The 16,149-nt window shown below is 38.4% G+C and overlaps 1 protein-coding gene across 4 annotated transcripts in view; it reads right to left on the reverse strand.

Moving 5' to 3' along the window:
* NUMB (NUMB endocytic adaptor protein) overlaps nucleotides 1–13,097 on the reverse strand; it is a gene marked incomplete at both ends in the record, with an annotated part of 48,241 nt that extends 35,144 nt beyond the window's left edge. For all 4 annotated transcript variants that reach the window (XM_084240429.1, XM_084240427.1, XM_084240428.1 and 1 more), the window contains 2 exons: nucleotides 242–316; nucleotides 12,972–13,097. In XM_084240429.1, the coding sequence (XP_084096555.1) occupies nucleotides 242–316; nucleotides 12,972–13,097 (201 nt within the window). The remainder of the gene's footprint in view (nucleotides 1–241; nucleotides 317–12,971) is intronic.
* Nucleotides 13,098–16,149: the final 3,052 nt, after the last annotated feature.

The following is a 16,149-nucleotide window of genomic DNA, read 5'->3' on the forward strand; positions in this document are numbered from 1 at the left end:
TTGGTTCTGAATGATATATCTTTTAGATAATATCTGGGTTATATCAAAGAAGTAGTCTTTATAATTTGTATCTTTGGATGAATAACATAAAATGTTCTTTACTAATAAGCCATAACTTTTGCCTTAAGATAGATACTACTCTTACAGGATAGTGGATTGCTAAAACTTGCTGAGCAGACAATCTTTCCAAAGAAAGTATTTACAGCCTATAGATCAACACTGACGACCACCAAATACATACAGCTTTCAGTCTTTTCACAGCATCTTCACAGATATGCATTCCTCTTGATTCATCAACTTCTACATGGCCAAGGTACTGTAGAAAGAAGAAAAAGTTAGGGCTATTGTTGCTTACTGGCTAGCTTCTAGATGGTAGATAGCAGGAGGTAGATGATAGGCACTAAATGTCACCAAATCTACTGAATTTGAAGCATAACAGCCTATGGTAGACATAGTTACTCTAAATATAGAAATAATCCAAAACCAAAATATGTATCTATATGTACATATATATGTATATGTATGTAAATGTATATTATAAAAACACAAATAAAAATAACAGTTATTCAAAGACTAAAGAGATCATACTCCTCTTACAGTAAACATGAGAGAGGGGCAAGAACTAAAATAAATTTTAAGAAAGCACTGCAACTGAGTTTTAAAAACCATATAATGTGAAGAGGTAAAAAATGAAAGGCATGGCCTTCCTGGTGGCACAAGGGGTTAAGTACCGCACTATGAAGCAATACGCAGCCTCTGTAGCACAAGTTGGATCCCAGGCCGGCCAGAGAGAAACCCACATGGAGAAGCAGACCTCTCCTGTCTCACTCGCTGCTCCCCTCAGCAGTGTGTGTTTCAGTCAGTCTGCCTGTTCTGTTCCCCACTCTCTCTGGTGAATCCTCTTACCCCCTGCATCTCTGGTGGTGCAAGGGGCTGCTCCCCTCAGCAGTGTGTTTCAGTCAGTCTGCCAGTTCGGTTCCCCACTCTGTCTCTGGTGAATCCTCTCACCCCCCCGAATCTCTGGCCTGTACCCCAGCTCTTACATGCATAAATAAATAAATCTTTAAAAAAAATGAAAGGCAGAAATTTAAAAGTTGAAAAACTATTTTAGGCAGAGAGAGTTTAACAAAAGTTTAGGTGTGGAATGGGATAACTATCAACAAGTATTCCTGTTTGGCTCAAATATGAGGTATATGCTGCTGGGGAATGTGAGTGTGGAAATGAGTTTGTAATTAGTTCTGGACAAAACAGCTAATAAAGATTTTTTTGCAATAAAGTAACATGATCCAAATTGTACCTTAGTATGGGCATAGTCTTGGGTGAGAAAAGCAAAAGGAATGGTGGCAATATTACAAAATTTTCTTTTAAAAGGAAATTCAGGGTTTGATCCTGGTTTAAATGGAGTAGACACATTCTACCCTGTGCCTCCCACTAAACGAAACCATAAAACCTGGGCAGAATACATGGAGGAACTATTTAAGATCACTGAAAAGTAAATATTACAAGATGAATTAGAGAAGAATATCAGAATTCACAGCATTTCTAAAGTGGCAGAACTCCCCTCTTCCTCTCCTCTCTGGCACTCCATCGTGACCTTAGCCCAGACAGATATCCAAAAGCAAATTCTGCAGCAAGCCCTGGGGAAGTCCCTAGCTCTGGCTCCAGAAGCAGGAAAGGGCTCCCAACGGTCAGAGAGCACAGAAGCATCCCTGCCTTTTATTTATTTTTCTATACTCAGTCTTGATAGCTTTTTGTTTTGGGTTTTTAATAACTTAATTTTTATTTTTTTTAAAGATTTATTTATTTATGCATACAAGAGCTGCGGTACAGACCAAAGATGCAGGGGGTGAGAGGATTCACCAGAGACAGAGTGGGGAACCGAACAGGCAGACTGACTGAAACACACTGCTGAGGGGAGCAGCCCCTTGTGCCCCTTTAATAACTTTATACCTTTCATAGTTCTTTTCATAGCCTATTCAACTTATTTTACTACTTTAATTTTAGTAATGCATATTTTCCTAAACAGTCTTAGTTAATCTAAACTTGTGGATGTTTGCATAAGTCATGAGTCAGTGACTGATTTCCTCACTTTGTTATCTCTAGTATTATATATCTTTGTTATCTTTCTTTTTTGTTGTTAAGGCTCATTTCTAGTACTACCCCCAAGTCACTAAATCTCTTTGTTCCATTTTATAGTAATAATAAAGTAAGAAAGTAGGGCTTTAATGTTCTCTGAGTTAGTTACCTTTAGGTGCTGAGAAGTGAATACAGGTTTCAAAGTGTTTCCAAGGGACTTTTATAAACTTGATCAATGTGACAGGTTACATATGGGTATTTATGCAAGCAAAAAATAAAAGGGGGTGGGGAGAGGATTAATGGAAAGAGGAAAACAAAAATATCTCATTTATGGATTGACTCTTAGTTGCATAATCTATTTTAGAAATGTGGAGATAGAAATCAGCCTGTGTCTTATTAGACTATCAGAAGAACATGCCCATTGAAATAAACATTATTAATGAGGTCTCTTTTCTTCTCTGAGACACTATCTCACTGAAGGATTGCAGCAGATTTATGCTTTAATGGCTAAAATATTTGACTCTGCGACTTCTTTTGTCTGCTTGCCTTTTCCAAACTCCCTCTGAGTAAGGGACTTTTATTCACAAAAATGTAATTTAGAAAAACTAGTGTGTGGAATTTCATTTTTGGATGAATTAAGTCATTTTTCCTTTTCTTGAAAAAATTATTTAAAAAGTAGATCTCCTCACCCCCCTTTGGTAATATTACCCATGAGAAGAAATGCAGAGCTTTGATGTGAGAGGCTGTGGAGTCAGCAGTTCCCAGCATTAACACAAAGTGACATAATAACCATTAATTTATAAGAAGTTGTAAGGCATATTGTTAGAGAGACATAGCCTACATATATTGCAAATACAGGATACAGATGTGCAGAACATGATATCAAAATATTTTTGGGGTCTTTTCCCAAAGAGGAGTAGATAAATGAACCACAAATTTGGAGTACACAACTACATTTGAACAAATTTTATGACTAAAACATATATATTAAATCTAATCACATAAGCTGAAAATAAAGAGATCCAAAGCTTTAACCTTTCAGATGTGAGCCTGGGTGTCAAAAAGTTAAGTGACTTAGACAAGGTCTTGTAACTGTTTCTAGCACTAGAAGAAATGATAATTATGTGATATAATAGAGGTGTTGGCTAGCACTACAATGATAATTATAATGCAATATAAATGTATCTAATCAATTTGTTGTACACCTTAAATGTGCACAATGTTATATGTCAAAATATGTATCTCAATTTTTTTAATATATCTCAATTTTTTAAAAGTTACTTAGAATCATTTTAGATTAGTCTTAAATCCATTTTTTATATATATATACACAGACTGTTTTTTGGCATACATCCAATTGCTCTGTGATTCAAGGAAAAGTTATACTATGATAAGAATTTTACCAAGAGTTGTTTACCATTTACAATCTAATAGTATTATCAGTCTATATTTGCAAAGTGATTCTATGCAAAGGTGTACTACGAGTGTAGTTATGTCCAAGCACATACACATTAGTATAATTGTATTAAAAAATTAGCTTGGTTCTCCTTATATATTTCATTACTTAAAAATTTATACTTTTTAAATTTAGGATCATATAAAAACATTATATAACATTTATAGTAAAATGCAGGTGGTAGGTTTGATGGTATTAGGACTAAGCTACTTGATCTGATGCCTGATACTTAACCTGATCTCATCTCTACTTGTACCATCTGCTCCAAACACACTGGTTTCCTAGCTGTGTCTCCAACATACCAGGTGTTCTTCCCCAGAGCCTTTGAACTTGTACTGCATACAGTCTGCTTCCTCGGACACCTGAATGACTGCTTTCTTACTTTCTTTGGGTCTTTGCTAAAAATTACTTTTTCAGTAAGGGTTTCCCTGACCATCCTGTTTTAAATTTCACACCCCTCCTCCACCCCCAAGCTTCACACCTAGTTCCCTTTTGACTTACCAGGAACTTCATGCATGCACACGCACACACACACACACACAGGGTTGTGTGTGTATTAATACCCACTAGATTCTGTTTTGTATGCAGTAAACTTACTGCTTAGAACATTGCCCAGCACTTGGCAGGCACTCACTGAGATTCTTTTGAATATATGAACTACTATACACAGAGAAAAGAAAATGTAGTACATTACTTAGCATAGCTCTACCGTAAACAATATTAAGTGCCATAATAATGAAAACTTTTATAATAAACTCAGGACAAGAAAAGAGGATAACATACAACTGTAGGATGAATGCAAATGTTACTGATCTACATAATGTTAAAAAGAAAAGAACAGTAAATAAAAGTTTGAAGTTAAGTGAGTAAGGGGCTTGTTAGCTTACATGGTGAGGAATCAAGATATACTATCTAAAATTAATGGAACAAAAAATTGTAAGAAAAATTTAAAATAATTCACAAAAAGTCTGGGTGTAGCGGGGAGAATGAGAAGATGGAAGGGCAGGAAATGTGGCTTAAGTCATCCCTTTTTTGTAGTGGGGAATCCGTAATAAAAACAGGTAAATTAAGAACAGAGAGTAAAGTCACATTATCTAAAGAAGTCAAAACAGGGCCTCCCAGGTGGCGCAGTGGTTGAGCGCTGAGCTGCGAAGCTGCCCGCAGCCTCTGCAGCACGGGTTCGATCCCCGCATGCCAGCGAGGGTCCCACATGGCGCGCAGACCTCTTCTGCCGCCCGCTGCTCCCCTCAGCAGTGTACTTCAGCCATTCTGCCTGTTCTGCTCCCTGCTCTGGTGAATTCTCTCACCCTCCCGCGCTTCTGACTGTACCCAATGCTTGTATGAATAAATAAATAAATCTTAAAAAAAAAAGTCAAAACATTTATTACCAGTGGTAGAAGTAGAAATAAAAAGTTAAAAGAAATACTGGGGAGTGACATTAGGGGTAAGGAAGGCATTGTTTTTTTAACCATAAGCATCCAATACTTTGATGAAAACTTTTAAAAGTTTAAAGCATATTCAATACTGTTTTAATGAACTAATTTTTAATTCACATAAGTTAAAAAATATAGGGCTTGAGCCTCCCTGGTGGCATAAGGGGTTAAGATGTAACATATGAAGCTATCTGCAGCCACTGCAGCATGAGTTCGATCCCCAGCCAGGGAGCAACCCACATGGCACAGCAGATCTCTCCTGACTCGCCCGCTGCTCCGCTCAGCAGTGTACTTTGCTCAATCTGCCTGTTCGGTTCCCCACTCTGTCTCTGGTGATTCCTCTCACCCCCCGCACCTCTGGCCCATACCCCAGTTCTTGTATGCATAAATAAATAAATCTTTAAAAAAAATAGGGCTTAAGAACACTACCACTCTTTTAAATTTAGACACCTGAAGTTCAAATACTGAATTCAAGTAATCAGATACCAACAATTCCCTAACTATATCATATAACAGAAATATTACCACATATTATGTGAGAAAGAAAATGAATTTTTAAGAGCTATTGAATAGAGTTGAAACTTTTTGCAAAAAATACAGCAACTGAAATGCTTGGGATGAATAACCCATTAACACGTTACAATTTATGTTAAAAACTATCAAATATCTTACTGCTTTGATCTAAAAACATGTTTTTCTAAATTTTTAATGTTTCAGACAGAACATTATGATGTAGTAGTCATTGACAACATGCTAGCAAACTTAGCTGTGAATACAACATAACTGTTCAACCAAATGCTACTTCATTTGATTTACGTCTTTGATAGAATACCTGGTTAAACATTAACTTAAATATGGATAACTACTTGTTATATAAAGCATATCTTGCAGGGCCTCCCCAGTGGTGCAGTGGGTTGAGCGCAGTGCTGTGAAGCTGTCTGCAGCTGCTGCAGTGCGGGTTCGATTCCTGGCCAGCCAGGGAGAGACCCACATGGCATGGCAGACCTCTCCTGTCACACCCACTGCTCCCCTCAGCAGTGCTTTCAGTCAGTCTGCATGTTTTGCTCCCCACTCTGTCTCTGGTGAATTCTCTCATCCTCCTGTGCCTCCAGCCTGTACCCCAGTTCTCATCAAAATAAATAAATCTTAAAAAAAAAAAAGGGCCTCCCCTAGTGGCACAGGTGGTTGAGCACAGCGCTGTGAAGCTGTCCGCAGCCTCTGTAGTGCAGGTTCGATCCTGGCCAGCCAGCGAGGGTCCCACATGGCGCTGCAGACCTCTCCTGTCGTGCCCGCTGCTCCCCTTAGCAATGTATTTCATTGGTCTGCCTGTTCTGCTCCCCGCTCTGTCTGTGGTGAATCCTCTCACCCTCCCGTGAATCTGGCCTGTACCCCGGTTGTATAAATAAATAAATATTTTTTTTTTAAAAAGTGTATCTTGCAAAAAGTCAGTGTGAGGCAGTTTTGAAATGAATTATTATGGATACAGAAGATTGTCACATTCAGTCAATAAAATTATATGCAGTAGAAAACATCCCATTTCTTGGAATAAGTAGAATTTTTAAAGCTAGGAGAGACAGATGTGACCAAAACGTTAAGTTCTCAGACACCAAACATCTACCAAAACCTCCTGGCTCTTATTCTACAGAATAGGATATAGTGACTGTGCTTAATACTGTCAGTTGCCTATGTGACAGACATTCTTGCAACTGGCTTCCTTGCTAGAAGAGCCTACTTCCATGGTATTTTTATTATATTGATAATGGTGGTGGTTTTTCAGGTATACACAAATATACTTTCCACTCCTCTTCATTTTCACACAACCTTGTCAAAAAAGCTTCTTGAATCAGTAATCTCTAGATCTATTGTCTCCTTTATTTTATACCCATTTACTCCTCAATCTAGATTCCATCCTCACAAACTGCACTAAGTGCTATCGTCAAATTCACCAAAACTGTCAAGCTTTTTTTTTTAAATAATAAATTTTATTTTTATATTCCCCATACAATTGCAACCCCCCCATTCTGACCCCAATCCCTCCCCTCCCTCCTCCCACCCCCACAAAAGTGTCTCTGGTTCATAGTTTTTTGTTGATTTTGATTTTCACTTTCTTATAGTTATTCATTTTCCTGGTCCCTTATTTAAGTTTTCTAGATTCCTGCTAAGAGTGAGACCATCCGGTATTTTTCTTTTTCTTTCTGGCTTATTTCCCTGAGCATGATCCCTTCCAGCACCATCCATGTTGCTGCAAATTGCATGTGTTTATCTTTTTTGAATGCTGAGTAATATTCCATGGTGTATATGTACCACATCTTCTTGATCCAGTCATCTATTTTTGGGCATTTGGGCTGTTTCCAAAGCTTAGCTATTGTAAATAGAGCTGCTATAAACACAGGGGTGCAGGTGCTCTTTGGAATTGATGTTTCTGTGTCCTTTGGGTAAATAGCTAGGAGTGGAATTGCTGGATCATATGGAAGCTCTATGTTTAGTAGGTCCAGAAATCTCCACACAGCTCTCCATAGTGGTTGGACCAGTTTGCACTCCCACCAACAGTGCAGAAGAGTTCCTTTTTCTCCACACCCTCGCCAACATTTGTTGTTGCTAGTTTTTTTAATATGTGCCATTCTCGGGCCTCCCCGGTGGCGCAGCGGTTGAGCGCTGGGTTGCGAAGCTGCCCGCGGCCTCTGCGGCGCCGGTTCGATCCCCGGCTGCTCCCCGGCCACCGGAGGAGGGTCCCACATGGCGCGCAGACCTCTCCTGCCGCCCGCTGCTCCCCTCAGCAGTGTACTTCGCTTCTGCCTGCTCTGCTCCTCGCTCTGGCTCTGGTGAATTCTCTCACCCTCCCGCGCTTCTGACTGTACCCAGTGCATGTATAAACAAGCAAACAAACAAATAAATAAATAAATAAAACATGCCTCTATAAAAAAAAAAAATTAAAAAAAAAAATATGTGCCATTCTCACTGGTGTAAGATGGTATCTCATGGTAGTTTTGATTTGCATTTCCCTGATTACAAGTGATGTTGAACATTTTTTCATATGCCTGTTGGCCATTTGCATTTCCTCTTCAGAGAAGTTTCTTTTTAGCTCTTCTGCCCATTTTTTGACTGGATTATTTTCTTTCTTTGTGTTGAGTCTCATCAGCTCTGCAGATTTTTGTGATCAGTCCTTTATCATTAGTGTTGTATGCAAAAATGTTCTCCCTGTCGGTGGGGTTTCTCTTTGTTTTTGTTATTGTCTCTTTTGCTGTGCAGAAGCTCTTTAATTTGATGTAGTCCCAGCTGTTTATCTTTGCCTTCACTGTCACTGCTTTTGGTGATGTGTCTGTAAAGATGTCTTTGATGTGCATATCACGTAGTGTTTTGCCTATATTTCCTTCTATGTATTTTATGGTTTCAGGTCTTATGTCTAGTTCTTTAATCCATTTTGAGTTGATTTTTGTGTATGGTGTGAGGTAGTGGTCAAGCTTCATTCTTTTGCATGTAGCGACCCAGTTTTCCCAGCACCATTTATTGAACAAACTTTCTTTGCTCCAATGCATAGTCTTTGCTCCTTTGTCAAAGATTAGTTGACCATAAATCTGTGGGTTTATTTCTGGATTTTGTATTTGATTCCATTGGTCTGTGTGTCTGTTCTTGTTCCAATACCATGCCGTTTTGATGATTATGGCTTTGTAGTATAGTTTGAAGTCTGGGAGTGTGATGCCTCCATTCCCTTCTTTTTTTTTCAGGAGAGCTTTGGCTATTTGGGGTCTTGGTGATTCCATATGAATTTCATCAGTAATTGTTCTATTTCTTTGAAGAATGACATTGAAATTTTGATTGGAATAGCATTGAATCTGTAGATTGCTTTTGGTAGGATGGCCATTTTAATAATGTTTATTCTTCCAATCCATGAGCAGGGGATGTCTTTCCATTTCTTTGTGTCTTCTTCTATTTCTTTTCACAGTGTTTTATACAAAACTGTCAAGCTTTTAATCTACATTTTCCTTGAACCTTGGCTTCTGAGACCGTACTCCCCAGGTTTCCCTTCTATCACTCTGGCTACTCATTCTTATTCTCCTTCGAAGATTGCTATTTCACTGCTTGTCCCTTCTAGTTTTGTCCTTGGCCCTCTTCTCATCTCACTCCTGACATCAATGATAATTTACATATAGTCAGTCAATTCAAAACCCATGGTGCTTTTGTGGACAGTGAGGATGTGCATGGCCCACAGACCTCTCAAAAGGAACTCATCTTCTCTACCCCCAAACATATTTCTCAGTGAGCATGCCCACTGTCTTTCTAGTTGCCTACAGGAAAAACTTTCTATACCAGTTCATCACTAGGTTAGAATTCAGTGGTCTCAAAGGCAAGGCCAGATAAGTCTCTATTTGCCCAGTTATAACTGACCAAAGAAATGCATCTATTCTAGACTATGAAAAATAATTTCAGATATTGATTCTTCTAGCCCACCTTTGGTGACTTGGACTTAAATGTGTGGGATGGGATGGGGTTAGGGTGGAGAAGGCAGGCAGGTAAGGTAGGCACCCCATAGCAGAGAACGAATGTCTTGTAAAAAGGACTTCAAAAGGCCCTTTGGAAAAGACCATACAACAAACAAAATAAAACCCCAAATAAGCTGCCCGACCTGTATAAGACATGTTTTATATTTTGTGTGTTCATATCTAAACCACATCCCACCCAGCTGTTTCTTAACAAATGAGAATTATACGGAAAGATATCGATCCTTATTTATCTTACACAAAATACCTAAAGTTATATATTTCATAGCTAATTAGAAGTACTTCAAATGTTTCATCAATGTATACCAGCTGTCCAGAATTTGTAATGAAGTGCCAAAAAATGTTTAATATAGGGCCTCCCCGGTGGCGCAGCGGTTGAGCCCTGGGTTGCGAAGCTGCCCCGCAGCCTCTGAAGCACGGGTTCGATCCCCGGCTGCTCCCCCGTCACTGGAGGAGGGTCCCGCATGGCGCGCAGACCTCTCTTGCCGCCCGCTGCTCCCCTCAGCATTGTACTTCGGTCCTTCTGCCTGCTCTGCTCCCCGCTCTGGCTCTGGTGAATTCTCTCACCCTCCCGCGCTTCTGACTGTACCCAGTGCTTGTATAAATAAATAAATCTTTAAAAAAAATGTTTAATATAAATGATGCATGTTCATAAGATATGCCACTAGTTCCAAAGGCTACATACATTGAAGAGTAAAAGATCCCCAATCCTTCATTCCCATTCTGTACTTGTTACTTATTTCTTCTCACAGGTATTTCTGACATCTATATAATATGTAACATATCTATAGAAACATGTTTTTTTTCTTTTTACTATAAACAGAATCATACTACATACTATTTACACTACTTTGTACCTTGCCTTTATCACTTAGTAATAAATACATTACATTAAAGTCACCTTTCTGTAGGAGCACACCCAAAAAATACTCTTTCTGTGTTTGCTATATTCATCAGTATCGCCTCTGTGTGTCTGGGACAAGAAACTAGGTGTCATCCTTAATACTGCCCTTTTTCAACCCTAGATTCAACCTATCTCCAATGTCAATTGCTTTTCTCTCTTAATTATCTCTCAGTTTACTTAATTTCTTTCCATCTTCATAGCCAGCACCCTAGTCCAGCATTTGATTGTCTTCCTCTCTGGATTACTGTAATAATCTTTTACCAGACTCTCTGTATCCACACTGGTGTGCAAACCACACTGCAACCAGAGTCTCAGTTTGAGATGAATGGTAGTGGTGATAGTGCAACTATGTGACTATTCTTGATGTTGCTGTACACTTAGAAATAATTAAGATGGCAAATTTTGTGTTATATATATTTTATTACAATAAAATTTAAAAATGAAAAAACAAAACAAAACAACCGTACCATTCAAAGGCTTCCTATTTCTCTTTAAGTTCATAATTCTTTTTTTTTTAAATTTATTTATTTATTTATACAAGCACTGGGTACAGTCAGAAGCGCGGGAGGGTGAGAGAATTCACCAGAGCCAGAGCGGAGAGCAGAGCAGGCAGAAGGACCGAAGTATACTGCTGAGGGGAGCAGCGGGCGGCAAGAGAGGTCTGCGCGCCATGTGGGACCCTCCTCAGGTGGCCGGGGAGCAGCCAGTGATCGAACCGGCGCTGCAGAGGCTGTGGGCAGCTTCGCAATCCAGCGCTCAACCTCTGCGCCACCGGGGAGGCCCTAAGTTCATAATTCTTAACGTGATTTAAAAAGCCCTGCCCCACTACTTTTCAGGTTTGTCTCATACTCCACTACAGCCCTCCTTTAGCACCACAATATTGCTCTTTCCTCCCATCACCAGGGATTGTGTATATATATATTGCACAATTTTGAAATGTCTATACTTTTCACTTAATTCATTCTTATTCAACCTTTAGAAATCAGGTCAAATTTCCTCAGGGAAGGCTTCCCTAAACCTTTAGTATAGGTCAAGATTTTTGTTGTTGTTGTTACATGCCCTTATAGAACCAGAGTTCCCCTTTTAAAAAAGTGATCAGTTTGCACTCATACATTAAAGCATTGATTAACCTGTCTTCCTCACAAGGAGAGTATAAACCTGGCAAGAGCAAGAACTATGACTTGTTTGCACATAGTAAGTGTTCGAAAATTTTTCACTCAATAGATGAATATAGAACTACCTTATTTTTTTAAAAAAAATTTAACCTTTTTCCCACCTTATTCTTTTTAAATAGCAGCAAAGAAATCCACTTAATGGATATCATAACTTATCCTAAAATGATGGACATTTCTTTTCAGATTTTTGCAGCTATAAATAATGCTAGGATGACCACTTATGTCAGTACAGCTATAAATGTACTTAAGTACAATTTTTATTTTTATTTATTTTTTTTAATTTTTTTTTTATAGAGGCATGTTATTTATTTATTTATTTGTTTGTTTGTTTGTTTTGTTTATACATGCACTGGGTACAGTCAGAAGCGCGGGAGGGTGAGAGAATTCACCAGAGCGGGGAGCAGAGCAGGCAGAAGGAACGAAGTACACTGCTGAGGGGAGCAGCGGGCGGCAGGAGAGGTCTGCGCACCATGTGGGACCCTCCTCCGGTGGCCGGGGAGCAGCCGGGGATCGAACTGGCGCTGCAGAGGCCGGGCAGCTTCGCAACCCAGCGCTCAACCACTGCGCCACAGGGGAGGCCCTAAGTACAATTTTTAAATGTAAGATTGCTGGTCATATTAAAATCATTTTTAAAATTTTATCTAGTATTTCCAAATTATCCTTCTAAGAGGAGCAACCAGTGGTGTGAAGTTACTCATTTCCATACATGTAATACTTGACTTGTATAAACAAAATGAGCCAACTATTGGAGCAAGGGAATGAAGTTACAAGATTAAAGAGAAATCCCTTTTTATTTAACTCATTTAAGATTTTCTAGAATATGCTTGTCTTTAAGAAAGCAGCCTCCCACACCTTCTGCCTTACCACTGAGTAAGCATATCCCACTGAAAACCATTGGATTCTTGATAATTTGATGTTTTTAGATATTTTGGGTCTACTTTTCTCAGAAGTGAGCATATTTGTAATGATTCCAGATGATATAACTTCTCTCATATTTAAACTTTGCATTACTATAATAATAAAAAACAAGTCCCAAATTAAGGATTTTGGTTTAGGGAGTCAATGAAAAAATGTAATGAATAAGTGTCCTTTTACAGAGTAAATCTGAAATCTGAAACTAATATCTTGAGTATTCTATGTAAAGAGCATTGCTCCTTCTTTCCCTGAAGGATTCAAGCATTTCTGCCAGCCTAAAAGTAATCTTAACTAGAGAAAATAATGTGGCAAGCCTATACGAAAGAAACAATCTCTTTCAATATAAAGGAAAAAAAAAACTAATCTATTTTGTTAATTCTACTACTGAAGCAGACTATGAAAGGATTAGTTTTTGGGGGGTCCTCTCTTAATTGTCCCAATTAACAGGGTCTCTCATACAATAGATCATTCCTTCTTTTCCACATATAGATTTATAGAAACATGAGCTCTTACCTTAACTGGAAAGCTACATTTTCCAGTACGAACCCCTTCTTCATCTGTCTGCCACTGATGTGGACGACTGGCCTCTGGAACATAAACGTCTTTCTTTCTTCTAAAACTTTGCCGTAGTTTGTTCATTATTAATTCTTAGAGTCTACAGAGTAAAAGAAATATGAAAGAGAAGTTATTACCTTCTCATATATTTTAAACTTTGGATTATCAAATGTCCCAAATTAAAGATTTTGGCTTAAGGGAAAATAAGCAATTATAATATACAATTCTTTTCAGAGCAACACTAAACTCAAACAAACATCACTTCACCTTTTGAAAAGACAATTAGAATAACAGCTTCTGTAAAACAATAATTTCTAGTAGGACTCGAAGAAAAGTTATTCTAGGAATTTTCAGACACTTTAATTGTAATAGTCCAATGAATATCCCTACTCATCTCTCAAATCCATTCTAACATCTAAAAACAGAAATTTGTAAATTTGTGCCAAATACAGACTGCTAACCATTTCTGAAAACTTTCATACTTATTAATGAAAAATTATTCAGAAATACTGAAATTTGGGGACCTTTATGGTTTACAATACTAGAAGACACTAAGCAAAACAAGGAATAATCATCCTTTCATAAAAGATGCTTTACAAAAAGAACTAAAACAAAGTTTCCTTTAAGTATACTTAAGAAAAAGTTATATGAGGATTATTCTGAAAAAGAACTTTTTCGCAAGCAGCATGACATCTGAATGATTTTCATATCTATAATCATTACAGATGTGAAAGCAATCTAACATTCTTCAATAACAAAGGTCTGAGTCTCATCATTTAATGTAAATTAAAAAGTGTTACAGTTAAGTGGCACTTCTGTAATGCTTTCAGAGGTGTTGTAGAAACCACAGAACTACAGGGAAGGAAGATCTAACTTAAAAGAATAGCACATTCAATAAATAAACATAATGAGTAAGAGTCCTTTAAGAGAGAAAAATCTCAAAATGAAACCAATAAACGCCAGTTTTCTGTTAAGAGGCATTACTCATTCTCTCCCTGAAGGATTTAAGCCTCTCAACCAGTCTAAAAGAAATCTTAACTTGAGAAAATGATGTGACAAAGCTATATAAAGAAAACATCTTCTCTTTCAGGGGTGTTAAATAGCACTGGATTGAACATTAACTTCCATATAACACCAATGAAAGACTTGAAAATCAAAGTTTGAATTCAGAGGAAAATCATTTCGTATTTTAAAATGCATAATGTGGTCCTGCCCAGTGGCCCAGTGGGTTGAGCGCAGCACCTGGAAGCTGTCTGCAGCCTCTACAGTGTGGGTTTGATCCCGGCTGGCCAAGGAGAATCCCATGGCGCAGCAGACCTCTCCTGTTGTGCCCGCTGCTCCCCTCAGCAGTGTATTTCGTCAGTCTACCTGTTCTGCTCCCCGCTCTGTCTCTGGTGAATCCTCTCACTCTCCCGCACCTCTGGCCTGTACCTCAGCTTTTGTATAAAAATAAATAAAAGGGGACCTCCCCAGTGGCGCAGCGGTAGAGCGCTGGGTTGCGAAGCTGCCCGCAGCCTCTGCAGCGCCGGTTCGATCCCCGGCTGCTCCCCGGCCACCGGAGGAGGGTCCCACATGGTGCGAAGACCTCTCCTGCCACCCGCTGCTCCCCTCAACAGTGTACTTCGGTTCTTCTGCCTGCTCTGCTCCGGGCTCTAGCTCTGGTGAATTCTCTCACCCTCCCGCACTTCTACTGTACCCAGTGCTTGCATAAATAAATAAATAAATAAATAAATAGATAGATAGATCTTTAATAAATAAATAAATAACCAAACAAATAAATAAATAAAGGAAGGACTAGTGTCAAAATAAGGGGGGGAGGTGTGCAATTGTATGGGGAATATAACCAAAATGAAAATGCATACATTGTGCAAAGATGAAAAAAGATGTAAGAATTATATAAAATAAAATATTTAAATTAAAAATAAATAAATCTTAAAAAAAAAAAAAGCATAATGCCATGGCAGAACTACTACTAAATTAGCTAATTTAGACACACAAGTCAATCTTACATTTTTTTTTTGGGGTGGGGAGGAAATGTTTTTAATTGAGGTAATATTGGCTTACATTGCTATTTTGGTTTAAGAGGCATAGGGACCTACCACCAAAGTACCTACAGTGTTTTGCCACGGCTAGGAATTTGGATGTTACCTTAAAAGAAATGTGAAGCAAATGAAGGATTTTAAGCAGAGTAACTGCATGGTCAGATCTGTGTTTTAGAAAACACACTGGAAGTAGTCAGGAGAACACATTGGAGTTGAACTCCCTCCCCCACAGCCTCAGTTCTACAGTCAGCTTTCTAGGGCTCTTGTTAGTTGGTTTTATCTGACCCTTTGTTTGGTATCTCTATTTCACTTGCAAGTAACACACATCTTAAGGGGTAAAAATTCTGACAGATGAAAGGCAAATATAAAATTCCTGGAATTTCTAAAAATGAATTTATTATTTCTCAATTCAAAATTGATTTATAGAGTGTAAAGTAGACATTAAACAAAAGATCTGGACAAAAGATAGCCCATTCTTCTGCTTTAAGCAGAAGATCACTCATTTCTTTTTTTTTAATTTAAATTTTATTTTTATATTCCCCATACAATTACAACCCCCTTATTTTGACCCCAAGCCCTCCTTTCCCCCCCCTCCCCCCACAGAGTGTCTCTGGTTCATAGTTGTTTGTTGATTTTGGTATTTTCTTTCTTATATTCTTTTTCCTGGTCCCTTAAGTTTTCTAGATTCCTGCTATGAGAGAGACAATCCGGTCTTTTTTTTTTTTTTTTTTCTTTTTCTTTCTGGCTTATTTCGCTGAGCATGATCCCTTCCAGCTCCATTCATGTTGCTGTAAATGGCATGTGTTTTATCTTTTTTGAATGCTGAGTAATATTCCATGGTGTATATGTACCACATCTTCTTAATCCAGTCATCTATTTTTGGGCATTTGGGTTGTTTCCAAAGCATAGCTATTGTAAATAGTGCTGCTATAAACATAGGGGTGCAGGTGCTCTTTGGAATTGATGTTTCTGTGTCCTTTGGGTAAATACCTAGGAGTGGAATTGCTGGATCATATGGAAGCTCTCATTTCTAACCCACCTTAAAAATGAGCGTCTAGCTTAAAATAATACTAACAGAAAGAATTCCATAACCT

This window comes from Talpa europaea, assembly GCF_964194135.1.
Source record: "Talpa europaea genome assembly, chromosome: 8".
In the NCBI taxonomy this organism is placed as follows: Eukaryota; Metazoa; Chordata; class Mammalia; order Eulipotyphla; family Talpidae; genus Talpa; species Talpa europaea.